The sequence below is a fragment of the Rhinopithecus bieti genome, unplaced genomic scaffold (assembly GCF_001698545.2).
Source record: "Rhinopithecus bieti isolate Rb0 unplaced genomic scaffold, ASM169854v2 scaffold_2432, whole genome shotgun sequence".
Classification (NCBI taxonomy): Eukaryota; Metazoa; Chordata; class Mammalia; order Primates; family Cercopithecidae; genus Rhinopithecus; species Rhinopithecus bieti.
The window spans coordinates 1,849,406-1,865,020 of record NW_016804136.1 but is presented as its reverse complement, the minus strand read 5'-3'; the positions used below and the strand labels follow the sequence as shown (position 1 = coordinate 1,865,020).

Genomic DNA, 15,615 nt, shown 5'->3' with positions numbered 1-15,615 from the left:
TTGCGTTTCTGGGGTATGTGCCATGCGCCTGAGCGGCACACAGCAAACATTTACATGTATTGTTTCATCTTCATAACAGTTCTGTTTATAAAGAAACAGAGGATTAGAGAGGTTAACTGATTGTTGGTTATAGGTAGTACATGGCAGAAACAAGATCTATTTTCTATTTAAGGGTTAAACATTTGTATTGGCCAGGTGCACTGGCTCATGCCTGTAATCCCAGCACTTTGGGAGGCCAAGGCAGGTGGATAACCTGAGATCAGAAATTTGAGACCAGCCTGGCCAACATGGTGAAACCGTATCTCTACTAAAAATTAAAAAATTAGCTGGGCGTGGTGAGTGGGCGTAATCCCAGCTACTCAGGAGGCTGAGGCAAGAGAATCACTTGAACCTGGGAGGCGGAGGTTGCAGTGAGCCAAGACAGCACCACTGCACTCCAGCCTGAGCAGCAAGAGTGAAATTCTGTCTCAAAAAATAAAATAAAATAATAAAAAAAAATTGTATCTAGTTTATGTATCTATTTCCTGTGGGTTTGGTTAGTATCAGTCCATGAGAGCCTGATCATTTCAGTGCGCTGAGAAAAGGATCATCTGAGTATGTAAGGTGGAAACCTAGGTCTCTGGGTGTGGCGACCTCCTGTGGTGGCTGGTTCAATGATATATGAAGTCCCATGGCTAAAAACTGAATTAAGTACTATTCTCGTTGGCAGCCCAGCCCCTGTCACAGAAGCATTTGGGTGGCTGGGCTGCTCTGAATAGAGCTGACGATGGAGCTGCTTATCTGAATTAAGGAGGGTTGTCACAGTCAGGATTCCTGACTTCGAGCTAATAAAATTGTGACAACAGGGCTCTAAATGTCCTCTATGACTTGACAGCCTGAGCCAGCCAGCCAGGAGACCTGCAGAACTTAAACACAGAGCATTTATTGTTAGAAAGGGCAAGTCTTATACTCAAATAGGTTTTAACACGAACACATTAAAAGGGAGATGGCCCTGGCCCCCACAGTGTCTCTGCTCTCTCCAAGGCATGTTTCAGTTATACTGCAGCCTGGCCAACCACTATTCCCTGTAGAAGTTGAAGTTCCTCTGTATTATCCAGCAGCTGGAGGAGACGGAGTACAGCAGACTCGGGAATGCCATTTGTGTGAGTTCCATCTACTTTCTAGGCTTCAGGTCAAATGGAAAAAGTCCCAATAGGCAAAATGTGTTTCCTAAAAAGCTGGACAGAGGTATGTGACATTCCTTTGCTTAACAGGCAAAACAAAATCAAGGAGTCTGGTGAACTGACGCCATGACAACAATGTGGAGAAGACTGGGAGTCTATGCTGGGAATGGTGCTGTGGACGCTCTGGGCACAGGATCCCAATTTGGAACCTCTTCTCAGAAGCGTGGGAGGTGGTGGAGGCCAAGCCCACCAGAGGCGGGGTCTCTCTCCAGCAGCCTTGGGATCATCTCTGGTTCTCCTGGGCTAGGCTCCACAGAGTCATCAATCCTCAGTCACAGGTGGGGGAATGAGCTGCAGCTGGAAGTTCTCATTCTGGAAGATGCTGTTGAAAGCAGGAGCACTCTGCGAGCCACTGAATGGCCTATAGCTCTCGCTGCTGCGATTCTGGGAGAGTTCCGTGAGAAGAGCCAGCTGCAAAGGAAGGACACACATCAGCTAAGGTTTGTGGAAAGCAGAGGGAAAAGAGGCTCCTGAATCCACTGCTTCAGGTACATGAGAGACAGTGCTATGTCGCAGGAGTAGTAACATGCACGGTCTGGATCTTAGGTCCATATATCACAAACTGGCAGTGTGACTTTGGGGAAGTTCACTTCATTTTTTAGGGCCTTAATTTCCTCATTCAATAATGAGACTGGACTGGTTCGCTCCCAAGGGCATACAAACTGTGCTCTCCCTGGCACTGGAGAGCTCTCCCACCCTGGGCTGGCCCTGCGCTGAGGGCTTCTCCAGCTGCCCCTGCTGCCGCCCTTTTCTCCCTGTGGACGTGCCCTGTGCAGAGGAGCTTGTTCTCAGCTCTGCTCATTCCAGGCTCTCCACCTTGGTGCACTCTCCTTGGGGGTGAATGACTAATTATGACCACTGACTCTGACCTCTCTTCTGCCAACTCAAACTCAGGGGCTCCAGAGTGGAACCCCTGGATTCTACCTTCTCCTTCAAGTGAGTCCTCCCTGCTCCCAGCTTCCTTATTCCCACCAATGACATTAGCAGTACCCTTGTTCTGTCAGTGGCTCAATTCTGGAAGAACTGTCGAGGAGGATAGAAGGGTAGGAGGAGACGCTAATGTCGGCCTGTTGGGATGCCAGCGCTCTGCCCCTCGGGGGGACCATCCCTTTCACCTAAAGAGGCTTTCTGCAAAAGCAGGGAGCTGGCAGCCTGGCTCTTGAGGTACCCCTGAAGGTCAGAGGAGACAAGAATTCTACACCCAAGGTCCTTAGACTTCCTGACTGATTAGGGTCTTTGCCTGTTGCTTCCCAGAACATTGTGAGTTAACTTCCACCCCACAAGCCCAGGTCAATACGGTCCCTAATAACAGCAGTTGGGACCTGTGGGATGGGCCACCATGTCCCACTACCAATACTCTAAGGGACCCTGTGCAGGCTCACATGGAGGCCAGTGAAAGCCTGGCCCATGGAGAGCTCACAGCTGAGACAAGTGGGCCATCAGACTCCTCAGGGCAGCCCTGTCTGTGTCTACTAAACACGCCAGGAGTCCGAGGGGATGTCTAACAGCCTCTCGTGACTGCATCCAGTGTCTTTCCATGATAGGCATTTTGCTAGGTCCTTGACGTGTGTTATTTCTCATCCTTCACAACATACCTCTGGGGCAGAAACCCTGCGGCCTGAGAAGTGACTTGCCCTCGGTCACCAGCAGTGAGTAGCGATGTGGGATTCACCCGCCAGGCACCATGTTTTTGAGGTGCCCTCCGACCTCTGGCAAAGGGTTTTTCCCTCACAAGCTCACATGTGTCCATGTGTCACTTCTGTGGAAAACTCAGTACCAGTGGCTGTGGTAACTGGGAAGACATCTAAAGGCCCCTAAGTTCTAAGTGTCAATTTATCAAAAGTAATCCAGGTCCTGGCCAGAGACACATGTGTGGTGTCATTTACAACTCAGTAACTCTGACTCAAGCTCTAACTGCAAGTTACTGAGCAGGCCCACTCAAGCAATACGCCAGGGGCCAAGAGATGTCCCTTGCTCTGTCTGAGTCCACTTTGTGCCACTTCCTTTCTTCCATAACCCTCTCAGTTGCTCACCAGCCTGCGACGTTCTCTGCAATGACCGTTATGTACGATGCCTTGAACAGAATGGGCAACAGATGCTCAACTCAATGCTTTCACATTCTGACACTGTGAGGTGGGAAGATCAATTGCAAAAATATATATATATTTCCCAGGAAAAGAGGTATTTTTGTGTTCTACTTTGGTAACTTTGTGATCTGGAAATCAATGAGCCCTAAATCAGAGCTCAACAGTTTGAAGCAGAAGAACCTCCTTGGAAGGCCCCAGAAACTCAACTCTTGGGGCAGAGCTTGGCTGAGGCTGGAAAGGGATGGGGGTGAGGCCAGTTCAATAAAGCTGCTGGACTGCATCCAGGAGACCCCTGGAGAAGCTTCCTGGAATAACAAGCTCTGCCCAGACCAACTCTCAAAGAAGCAACACCACTTTTTACTCTGGCTGCCAAGTAACCTAGTAGGTTCTGCCTAAGAATGGGGAGTGCGTGAAGGGGGCCCAGGTAGAGAAGCAGAGGACACAGCAGTTTGCACAAGCTTGAGATAAGCTCAGAAACAAATGGGACCAGCTAGAATTGAGGTGTGATCTGGGGAGTGGAGAAGATGTTAGGGTTTGGACTCATTCTTTAGGTGGTGGAGATTCAGAATGTGTCGTAAACAAGGGCATGACACATTTGGGTTTAGAAAGGGTAGCCAGGCAGCAGCATGGAGAAGGGACAGAAGGGTTTCTAGCCAATCAGAAGACCTGCAGTGGCCTCCGTGAGTGATAAGGAGGCCCCACTGGGGGTAGTGGCAAAAGGGGATTAGTAGAGAAGATCCCACAGGATGTCCCCAGTTGGGTGGAAGGAAGGGGAGGGGTGAGCCTAGTGCTGCCAGGTCTCTGCTCTGGGTGGCTGGAAGACAGAGGTGTCGTTCCTGAGGCAGGCACCAGGTGCGAAGAACAGGTCGAGAAAGCGATAAGTATGCTTCTGAAGTGCCTGGGGGACACCTGGTCTGATGTGGTAGTAGCGACTGCTAGAAGCCCTCCAGTCTGTACTCTTCTTCCCCAGTTAGAGTAGACCAAGAATTGTAGCCTGAGGTCTTTTGGAATAAAATCCAATTTTCCCAGTCATTGCAGCGAGGCGTGGTCATGGGTCTAAACTCTAGACAGTGGAGGTAAGCGGGAGCAACCAGGTTGAACCACACAAGTTTAAGTCACGTGCTAAGGAAGGCAGAGCACAAGACACACGAAAGCTGGAGGGAGGTGCGTGGATGTGCCCTGGCTGGCTGCAGTTACACTTCTCTCTTGCTTAAACCACTACTACTTTGCATTTGTCTTTCATGGCCAAAACTAATTCAACCAATGCAGATGCCCAGGAGGGTCTAGGGCTTCGGACAGATTGGGCACCTATCCATATCCTAAGCAAAGCCCTCCTGGGATCAGCCTTCTGGCCTGCTCTCTCTGGAGGGAGGTCAAACACAGAAGCCCTTCTATGTCCTCACAGGTCATGGTAGGAAGGGACAGACAGCTTTCCACTTCCTTTGCTCTCTTTGCCAAGCTCTGAGTGCTCCCTGGGGCCAGGGTCTGTTGTCCATGTAGCCATAACAGGGATGCCAGGGCACCTTCCAGGTTAGGAGGAGGCTAGAGAGAGGTTCCAAGACACTGCCTTTCTAAAGCAGTAAATTATAAATAGGGAAATTAAAATATAAACAACCACGCAAACATTACCCTGGAGCTTCCTCGGTAGAGACGGCAAAGCTGATCAAATGCTTGGATTTGCTGTGGATCCAGAACAGGTTCTGAGGTTCCCTGAAAAATAAAAACTGATACGATTAACATTATGTGGCTAGGCAGTCTCTGAATGTGCTCTACACGATGCTGAAGCAGAATATGGTGCTTCCTTCATTCTTCTGAAAACAATCCGTGCTATCAGCAATTAGTGACATATATGCTGAACATGAGTTAGAAATTGGCACGTCCCCTAAGAACTCTCCTTGGTGTGTGGCTGCAGGTTGACCTGTCTGTGGACCCTTTTCCCAATAGAGTCTCCAAATGTCCCGTATGTACAGGTTCCTTTCAGGTTTCTTGATCCCTCTTTGGCATCACTACGCAGAGCTAGTTAGTTCCTTCCAGCCTTGCATTCCCATGTCCATCACTTCACATGGCCAGCAAGGATACCCCTTTTCTCTGTCTTGGTAACAGGAGATCCACTGTCATTTAAAAATCTCATCCTCTCCCTGTTTCATTATAAAGCTTGTAGCCACCTATGGGGTTGCAAGATTCATCTGCTACTTTTGGGAAAAGGGCCGGTCTAGCCTGCTCTTACAGCAGCCTTGTTTTGTTCCACCTGTTACTGTGGTGGAACCTGCCAAACTGCGGTTTTCCTCTCAGTGGACCTGATCCAACTCATATGCAGAGAGAAGAAATGGGATCCTGGGGGAGGCGGCCATAGGCTTTGGAGTCAGAGGAGAATCTGGATACTGGTTCTGACAGTAACCTGCTATGTAACTTTAGGCAAGTCACCTCACTTCTCTAAACCTCGGCTGCCTCACGTGTGGGAAGGAAGGGGTAATGCTTACCTTTTGAGATTACCAAAAATTAAATGAGATATATATTTAAAGTGTCGCCTGCCTAGTACCAGGCGAGGGCTCAGTACACACTAGCTTTTCTTACAATTCAGAGATACCCATAGTTAAAAGTTGATTTCAGAAGTGTTTTTGTTTATGTATAAGATTAGTTAAAAGACGTTTTTCTTTGCCCTATATTATGAACCTGTCCCAAGCATCTGCACTGCACAGGTTGGTGGGTAAGAGCCTGCACTCCAGAGTTCATCAGCCTAAGCCCAAACCCTGGCTTTAACAATTATGAGCAGCACAATCTTAGGCAAGTTCTCTGAGGTGGGTACTTTTTGCTTGCTTGTTTGTTTTTGCTCACATGGGGATAATGACTATAGCTACACCACATAAAGTGGCTATGAAGATTCAAGAAGGTAATGCACGCAGAACACGTAGTAGATGCACGGGACTCTGCAAGTTCTCACTGAGCACTACTAACTAGAGAGCATAGGAAGGCCCACAGGTACCACGCACAGAGCCGGTCTCCAGGGGACAACGTCATGTGGCCCTTGTCCTGATGTGGCTACAGAAACAGAAAGGAAGGGGGCATCAGAGCATCATGCACAGGCAAAACTGGGTAATGAAGGAGGCTGGCAGATGTGCAGGAGTGGGTATGCGGAGCGTGAGAGGGAAAACTTCATGGAAATGAGAGCTGCTACAGTCAGCTCCCTGTCTGTCTTGCTCACCAGTGCCCAGTACTGTGCTTGCACAGAGCAGCCACAGAGTCATCATCTGCTGATCAAATGAAGGGATGGGAGGGCCGACATGCAGATTTTCGATTTCTTACTATTTATCACTGGAGTTGTGACCAACCCTCTGCCATGTAATAAGAACACAGGGCAGGGCTTCTGACACACTTGGGCTCAATCTGGACTCTGCCCAAGACTAGGTGAGTGGCTTTAGGCAAGGAATTTAGCTTCTCCCAGTCTGTTTCTTTATCTATAAAACTCTACTTTGCAGAATTGTTGTGAAAATTAGACATCATGTATGGGCTTAGCATCTATTTGATGCTCAATCAATGGCAGTAATTACTGCGATTGTGTTGTTTATACTCCCAGAGAGAAGTGCCCCCCCTAGAAAGAACAATGGGATGAAATCAGGAAACATGGGCTCCAATCCTGTTACCTGCTCCCTGTATAACCTGAGGCGGTCACATCTCTCCTCTATGTTCCAATTGATTAAAGGGCAATGCCACCCCGGCCACACTCCACCATCCAGGGAAGACGTGGGCACCACGAGATTAACAGGGATTTAGGGCACGGAAGGTTCAAGAAAAATAGTAATGTATACTGAGCCTAATCATGGCTTTTATCTTTTATTGCATATTCGGAAGCAAATGAGGGGTAATGTCACAAAGACACATGGCAGCCCTGAAGAGAAATAACAGTTTCCGTCTACAGATGCCAAATTAGGGTCAGACAAAAAAATAAAGGAGGAGCAACTAAATATGAACATAATCTCTGTTCACATCTAAAAACATAAAAGTATTCTCAGACCACTAAATCCCCCAGGATAAAACTGGTTAGGAGTGATTTTCCAATTGGAAAGACAGAAAAATGCATTTGCTGCTGTCTGTTAGAGCAAATTTCTTTCTTTCCATGTAACAAAGTCCAGTGTTACGAGCTAAAAATTAAACTGTACCAAGTATGAGAGGAAGAAACAGTGGCCACCCTGGAAATGACCTTGTAGTACTCAGCATAAAAGTAAATCCAGTGGAAAGCGAGGTCCTGAGGGTCTCTGAGAGCCCAGGGAGGGGTGTTGGGCTAACACGGCTGCCAGCACAGTGCGAAGCTCAGTGAAAGGTGAAAGTGGGAGCAGTAACCATATCTACTAGAAGGAAGAAAACAAACCGGGGCTCTCAGGATCCACAGACCTCTTTTTTTCTTTTTTTTTTGAGACAGAGTCTCGCTCTGTCGCCCAGGCTGGAGTGCAGAGACGTGATCTCAGCTCACTGCAACCTCAGCCTCCCAGGTTCAAGCGATTCTCCTACCTCAGCCTCCTCAGTGGCTGGGATTACAGGCGCGCACCACCACGCCTGGCTATTTTTTGTAGTTTTAGTAGAGACGGGGTTTCACCATGTTGGTCAGGCTGGTCTTGAATTCCCGACCTCAGGTGGTCCATCCGCCTCGGCCTCTCAAAGTGCTGGGATTACAGGCGTGAGCCACTGTGCCTTGCCACAGACCTCTTAACAAACATATCAAGCTCTGATATAGGAAAACAATCATGATCCACTGCCACCCTACAGACCAAGTTCTCAAGAACAGGGCTGATTCTACTCCTAGGGATACTGGACACGAAGCCTTCCAAATCATACTCGAAGACACAGACTGTCACAGAAGTCTGAGCTCTGCTTGTTCATTTCTTACTCTCTACAATTACTAAGATCCTGAAATCAAAACCCTAACATTTCCTTTCCTAATTATCTTTCCACACTAACACCTGAGAAGATCAAACCTAGTTTGAGAGAGACACGGGCCACTCTGTATAATTCGTAACACAATCATGTCTTTTCGGTATTCTAGAAGCCTCCTACAGGCGCTTCTATAATTTTCTGGTGGCAATGAAGGTGGAGACGAAGTAGGACGAGTGGAATGAGAAGCCTATTTCCCCCTTTTCTCCCTGCCTGCCTTCCATCTCACTTTCAAATCTTTCCCTATATCTGTTAGAGCCTCAGCCAGTCTTTTGCCACCACTTAAGCTGTTTCACACTGGAGGTCCTTAATATTTAAACGTTTTGCCTAAATCAAAGTTTGGCTTCAGAGATAAAGGAAAAGCCACATACATACCTCCTTCCCCTCTGCAAACAGGAAATACTTTTTCTAAATTCCCACCCACAACACAGTTTGCTCTCAGATTGAACCTGACTCCTCATAGCCCCTCATTCTCTAATGCCTCAAAACTCTCAGTAGGTCACAGCTAATAATGAATGAGGTAATGAAATAATGCGACAGGCAGACAAGCTGCTAAGCTGCCTAGAGAGAGGAGGGGAAAATGTGGCAGAACGTCTCTGCGGGAGATTCTTTTATAGTGGTCATGACCCTAGAATGATCAGCTCTAAGGGAGGTGAGTGCTTGAGGCCACAGAGACAGACTGAAACGCTAACTGAAAAACCTTAAAAACCCAAGCCCTTCAATACCACAATGAAAAAGAAACAACATGGTGACCGTTCACAGCACAGGGAAAAACGCTGGTTTACGTTTTCTCAGATGCGACACAGAGAACAACTCTCCCTCCCCGGCTGCAGCAGCTCGCTTTATCGATCGTGTAATGACCATGTGCCAGCCCCTGTTACAAGTACTGAGCATGGATCATCTCATTTAATCATCTCAAAAACCCTACGAGGTAGGTACTTTTCTTATTGTTATTTTACAGGTGAAGAAACTCAGGTCCTGGGATTCAGTGAGATGCCAAGGTCACTCTGGCTGGCGGCAGAGCCCAGATCTGAATCGGGACAGCCCGGTTCCAGAGGTGCTTCTCATCTGCCATTCTCTCGGTAGTGGTCTGAAAGAAGCCTGATGAAAGTCACTTTCTTTTTTTTTTTTTTTTTTGAGATGGAGTTTCACTCTTGTCACCCAGGCTGGAGTGCTGTGGCACGATCTCGGTTCACTGCAACCTCTGCCTTCCAGGTTCAAGTGATTCTCCTGTCTCAGCCTCCCAAATAGCTGGGATTACAGGCACATGCCACCATGCCCAGCTAATTTTTGTATTTTTAGGACAGATGAGGTTTCATCATATTAGTCAGGCTGGTCTCGAACTCCTGACCTCAGGTGATCCGCCTGCCTCAGCCTTCCAAAGTGCTGCGATTACAGGGGTGAGCCACCATGCCCAGCCGACTAAGTCACTTTCAAGGGCCTCAAAAGGTTATGTGAGGAGCAGTGTAGGACTCGCCTGGGTCAATCTGCCTAATCAAGCTCCTGTGAAACTGATGGACACCTGCCCTCCTTCTGGGGATCCTTCATGATTCTGCTTTCATTTCAAAACTCATCCCATCATTCTATAGAGTATAAACAAAAGACCCAGGAGACAGGAGAGAGCAGCTAATGGAAATAAATATAGCTAGCTATTAGTGTTCTGCTTAAAAATGACTTTGGAAGCCTAGACCAAAGCCCAGTGTTAAGAACTAAGCTTCATTCTGCAGTGAGACACTTCACATACAACGTAATAACCGTTTTGGGTACACACTAGGCATTCACGAACGCCTCTGCCATCACAGAAACAAGTCTGAACTTGGCTCTGACACTAATTAGTTGTGTTGATATTCCCCATATCAGTTATCTCAACTACAAACGGGGAAAATCTCTGCACAGCCTACCTTACAAGGCTCTTTCTTATGAGGAAAGGGCTGGGAAGGGAAATGGAAAAAGCTCATTTCCTGTTGTCCATTAGTCTCTGGCCTTCTGCTAGCTACTTTTATGTTTAATGTGTACATTAGCCCATTGAAGGAGAAATTATTTTCTCTAATTTACCTGTGAGGAAACTGAAGTTTAGACATATTAAAATACAGCTTGTAAGAGACACGGTAACTCTTGATAACGGGTCTAACCCTAAAGCCCACTATGACATGTTAGTGATAAACATAAGGTGCTCTGAATGTATATAGTTTCATGGGCTGCTCGTGGACAACCTGGGCTGCCTGGTCTGTGTCTGTAGGGGCTAATGCTGCATCTGCCCGAGTGCCTACCGGGATCCTTTGTGGTCCCATCATAAGGTTAGCACTAGGTGAAGGCTGTGTCATTAGATAAGGAAACCTAAGTATCTTCTGTTTGGTGCTGGTCACCTGTTTTGCTCCCTCACAAAAGAAAATGTCCCCCAATTGGTTTAAAGTCTTTGAAACCCATATACTGTTCCTGCATAGGCTTGGCTACTCCTTGCCCAACCTGCTTTGAAAGGCAACAGCTTGGGGGAAAATCTGTGGTGACAAAAGCTGATCATCTCATTATACATTAAAAAAAAATGGATTAAAAAATGTAGAATACAGTTTGAATTTTTAGATAACTAATGTAGCTCCTTGGTCAAATTCATGACAACCTTCCTGTTTTCTTGACAGCGTTGGAAAGGGTTGGCCATTTCAATGTATCTGCCTCACAGGCAGGGGAAGCTCAAATTCCCAAACATTAAAAAATCACTGCTGGATGCTGCCACCCACAATGTGGCAGAGGTATTTTCCCGAGTCATCATTATCCCGAGATGCCAGGACAGACAGCAGGACCATTACAAACAGGCATGAAAATGACAGCACAGGGACACAGATGGATGACAGTGAGACTGACCCCCTTCCCGGGGCCACTGTCCTGCGCAAACCTGGAGTCTTGCCACATAGCATACTGTGGCCATTCCATAATTACATATTCTTTTTGTCAGTACAGGAAGATCTTTAAAAAATCCAGAAAGATTACTGTTACAGGGCGTGTACTAGGGAAAGGGACACTCTGGGGATCTGCCCTAGTAGAACTTCAAAATAAGCCTCAAAAATATGTGGCTGATTTAATAGTAATTAATAGCTTGCCAGAGAAAAACCTCAAGTCTCTGAAGGAAGACAACACAATCCAGATGCTTGACAACACAGAGTAGGGGCTCTCTTTTAAGGAGGTGTTATTATGTCTTGAATAATACCCACCATCAGTTGATATTTCATGGAAAACCAGGGAGCAAAATTTCAACATTATGATGAAAGAAATGTAAATTCTAACCAGAACACACTAGGATATTTGTAGAAAACAACAAAACATAAAAGTCCCAAGGCAGTGACTTGTCAGCCACAGCAGAGACTGTGCTAAGCCCCTGCCTACATTCCACGTTCATCTCCTCCTCCTTCCCTTCTGCGTTAGCCAATGGAGATTCCCACTGTTTCCCGAACACGCCCAATCCAATGTTTGATACTATATGAAGACGTGGGAGCTTTCAGGGGCGGCACAATTGATTTGCGACAGAGGTCCAGGCAGAAGGCTAAGCTCTGCAGTGACAGAAAACACCACACACATTAGAGCAGTACAATCTATGAAGCTCTGTTCAAATCCCATGACCTTTACAAATGGCTGATAATTCAGCACAGTGCAATTAAGAACGGCCTCCTGAGTTGTTTTAATGCACAGTGACAGGCTGCTAGTGGCTCTGTCACACATACTGAAGAGAAAGAAGATAACTACCATGTATTGTGGGAAGTGCCTAAAAGCTTCATCAGGAAACATGTTGGAGGGGAAAGGCCCATTTGTAACTCAATCAGTAATCTCAACGTCCAAGAAGATGGTAGCCATGAGCGAACTCCTGTTTTGCTGAGGGAGTTCCCTTCCATATAGAAAGGGCATAGGATGTATAGAGAACTACTGGTACCGAGGTGGTCTCACACACAGCCCCATAATAAGACACACATATGACAATCTGAGTGGGAACAGACAACTACTCAAGCAGAAGTGTCATATTAAGAAGTGCAAAACCCACAGCCATTAACTCTCAGCTGCATTAGCATGGGAGCTAATAAATGATGTTAGCTAAGTCTCTGATGATGAGCTGTAAGGCTCGATCCTTGGCTTTTTTTTTCCCCTTTGAGATGGAGTTTTGCTGTTGTTGACCAGGCTGGAGTGCAATGGCATGACCTTGGCTCACTGCAACCTCCGCCTCCCAGGTTCAAACGATTCTCCTACCTCAGCCTCCCGAATAGCTGGGATTACCGATGCATGCCACCATGTCCAGCTAATTTTTTGTGTTTTTCAGTAGAGACAGGGTTTCACCATGTTGGCCAGGCTTGTCTCAAACTCCTGACCTCGGGTGATTCGCCCGCCTCGGCCTCCCAAAGTGCTGGGATTACAGGTGTGAGCCACTGCACCCGACCAACCTTGGCTTTTTTATATACAAATATTTTATCAATGGCTTAAAGGGAAAAGAACCCTATCCTTGGGAGGAAAAAATGATTCCCAAGGGTCAGAAACTGAAACAATATAAGCAATGCTTGGCACTTGGCTCCAGAAACCAAGGGTATATGCATCAATAGCATGTGTAAACAGAATCGGGAGTTTGATATCAGTATGTTAATTGTTAATCAACCATGCAAAATGGCTGCTAAAATGTTAATGTGCTTTTGGTTCCATTTACAGAAACAGACTCCAGAGTAAGGAAGATAATGACGTCATTTTGTTCTAAAATGACCTCACCTGAAGTACAATGGTAATACTCAAGATGTGGTATGATAGCGTGGAGAAGATAGAGGAAATGGATTGTGGATGTTCTGCCTGGACAAGGGACCACCGAGGGCTGGAAATTGAGGACCTCAGCTGCATTAAGGACTGGAAAGGCTGCACTGTAACAGAAGGATTAAGCTGTTTTTGGTAGGTCCCAGGGGAAGGACCAGGATCAATTGGCTTCACCTACTACAAGGAAGAATTATCTTAGTTACAGCTTCCAAAGATGGAATATCCTGCCCTAAGAAGGTGGTTTTCAAGCAGAGGCAGAACACTGCTTGTTCCAATGGATGAGGAGAGAGGCTATTTCTAGCATGACAGCCTGAGGAGCTCTGCTGTAGTCTAGATGTTGTTCCCTCCAACCCTTGTATTGAGATTGGAGCTCCAGTGTTGGAGGGGCCTAATGGAGGTGTTTGTGCTATGGAGGCGGATCCCTCATGAATAGATTAGTGCCTTCCCTGAGGGTGGGAGGTGAGTGATTTCTCACTCTATTAGTTCCCATGAGAGGTGGTTGTTTAAAAGAGCCTGGTACTTCCCTCCCCTCCCTCTCCCGGTGCTCCTCTTGTGTTGCTGAAACAATGCCCCAAAGAGTTAAAAACGATCTACGACTAACAGAAATTCTTGAGTTTGCAATATAGCAGATAAGGAACAATTTGCTAAAATGCTGAAACTTCCTCTGCTTGTGAGATTAAAAAATGGTTGAAATTGGCTGGAAGCAACATGGCTGACTGCAGTTTGCACGGAATGAGCTCACTGATGTCACAGCCCAATTTCTACTGCGTATTTCATACTAATTCTTCCCAAACTTGCACTTGAGACCCATGGGGTAGCATGCAAAGATAAACATGCGTCCCTGAGGACTTTCCAGACCTTCTCTTTTCTACTAACCACCTGCTAATCCCAGAATCTACCCCCTGAACCTTTACTAATAAAATTACTGCCTTAAAACCAGCATAGGGAGACAGATTTGAGCTGGACTCCTGTCTTCTTGTTAGTCAATTTATAATAAAAAGCAGTTCTTTTCTAAAACAAAACAAAACAAAAAACATCCACAGTGTCATAGTGTTGGCTTCTAACATATCAGGCCAGCAATGCCCCTTTTTCTTGGTAACAATGTGATCTCTGGACATGATGCCTCCCCTTTGCCTTCTGCCTTGAGTGGAGGCAGCCTGAGGCTCCCACCAGAAGCAGATGCTGGTACATGCTGCTTGTACAGCCTACAGAACCATGAGCAAAATAAACCTATTTTCTTTATAAATTACCCAGCTGTGGGTATTCCCTTATAGCAATACAAGTGGATTAAGATAAATTCCAAATAAAAACTGGTGACAACTATAAAACAAAAACTCCGGCCGGGCGCGGTGGCTCAAGCCTGTAATCCCAGCACTTTGGGAGGCCGAGACGGGCGGATCATGAGGTCAGGAGATCGAGACCATCCTGGCTAATACGGTGAAACCCCGTCTCTACAAAAAAATACAAAAAACTAGCCGGGCGACGAGGCGGGCGCCTGTAGTCCCAGCTACTCGGGAGGCTGAGACAGGAGAATGGCGTGAACCCGGGAGGCGGAGCTTGCAGTGAGCTGAGAGCCGGCCACTGCACTCCAGCCTGGGCAGCAGAGCAAGACTCCGTCTCAAAAAAAAAAAAAAAACTCCAAGCATTTAAAGACCAAATGAAGAAACTATCCTCCCTACACTATGAAAATTTGGTAAGAAAGATGACTATGGTTTCTGAACCGACTGCTCCCTTCCCCACCTTCACAACTCAGCAAGACAGAACTCCACACTACTGCAACCAAGAACAGCAGGCTCTCTTTATCCCAAGACCACAGCTGGAAGGCTTTCTTCCCAGCAGGAGCAGGACTTTGGTATTTTTCATCCTGCTATCAGCTACGTGTTGCTGGAGCCAAGTCCTAGGTGAGTACAGTCAGAGGTAATGGGGGGTTCCCTTCTTCTAGAAGCCTCTACTCATGGAATGGAAGCTCTACCTTGGAGGCTGTGCACTGAAAATCTTTGGTCTCTGATCACCCTTGCCCTGGCTTATGAGTCCGGGAGAGGCAGGTCAGGGGGCTGCTTAGGCTCCACCTTAGGCTGCTGTCCCTCCCCGCTTCCAACAGCATTCAACTACTAGACCGGGGGATGACAGTCAGCGAAAAGCTTGCCATTGTGCCTACCCCCAGCTCCAGAGCCCCAGCTCAGAAATTTTCCTTGGGAAAAAAGTAGGTCCTAAAATAAATAACTCCTAGTCTTTTCCCAAGGGAACTGACTTCACTTGAAACTGAATATAGAGAATTTCAGTCCAGGTGTGTTCTTAAGAACAGTGGAGGGGGGCATGCCCAAGATGGCAGAACAGGAACAGCTCCAAAAAAAAGAGAATTTTAGACCAATATCCCTGATGAACATCGATGCAAAAATCCTCAATAAAATACTGGCAAACCGAATCCAGCAGCACATCAAAAGCTTATCCACCATGATCAAGTGGGCTTCATCCCTGGGATGCAAGGCTGGTTCAACATATGCAAATCAATAAACGTAATCCAGCATATAAACAGAACCAAAGACAAAACCACATGATTATCTGAATAGATGCTGAAAAGGCCTTTGACAAAATTCAACAGC

At 46.8% G+C, this 15,615-nt stretch overlaps 1 protein-coding gene across 1 annotated transcript in view; it reads right to left on the bottom strand.

The window, feature by feature from the left end:
- Positions 1-898: 898 nt before the first annotated feature.
- Positions 899-15,615, bottom strand: part of VPS8 (VPS8 subunit of CORVET complex) — a 268,413-nt gene continuing 253,696 nt past the window's right edge. Inside the window, 2 exon segments of the mRNA XM_017865711.1 lie at positions 899-1,634; positions 4,940-5,020. Coding sequence (XP_017721200.1) covers positions 1,485-1,634; positions 4,940-5,020 — 231 coding nt within the window. The 3' untranslated portion in view covers positions 899-1,484.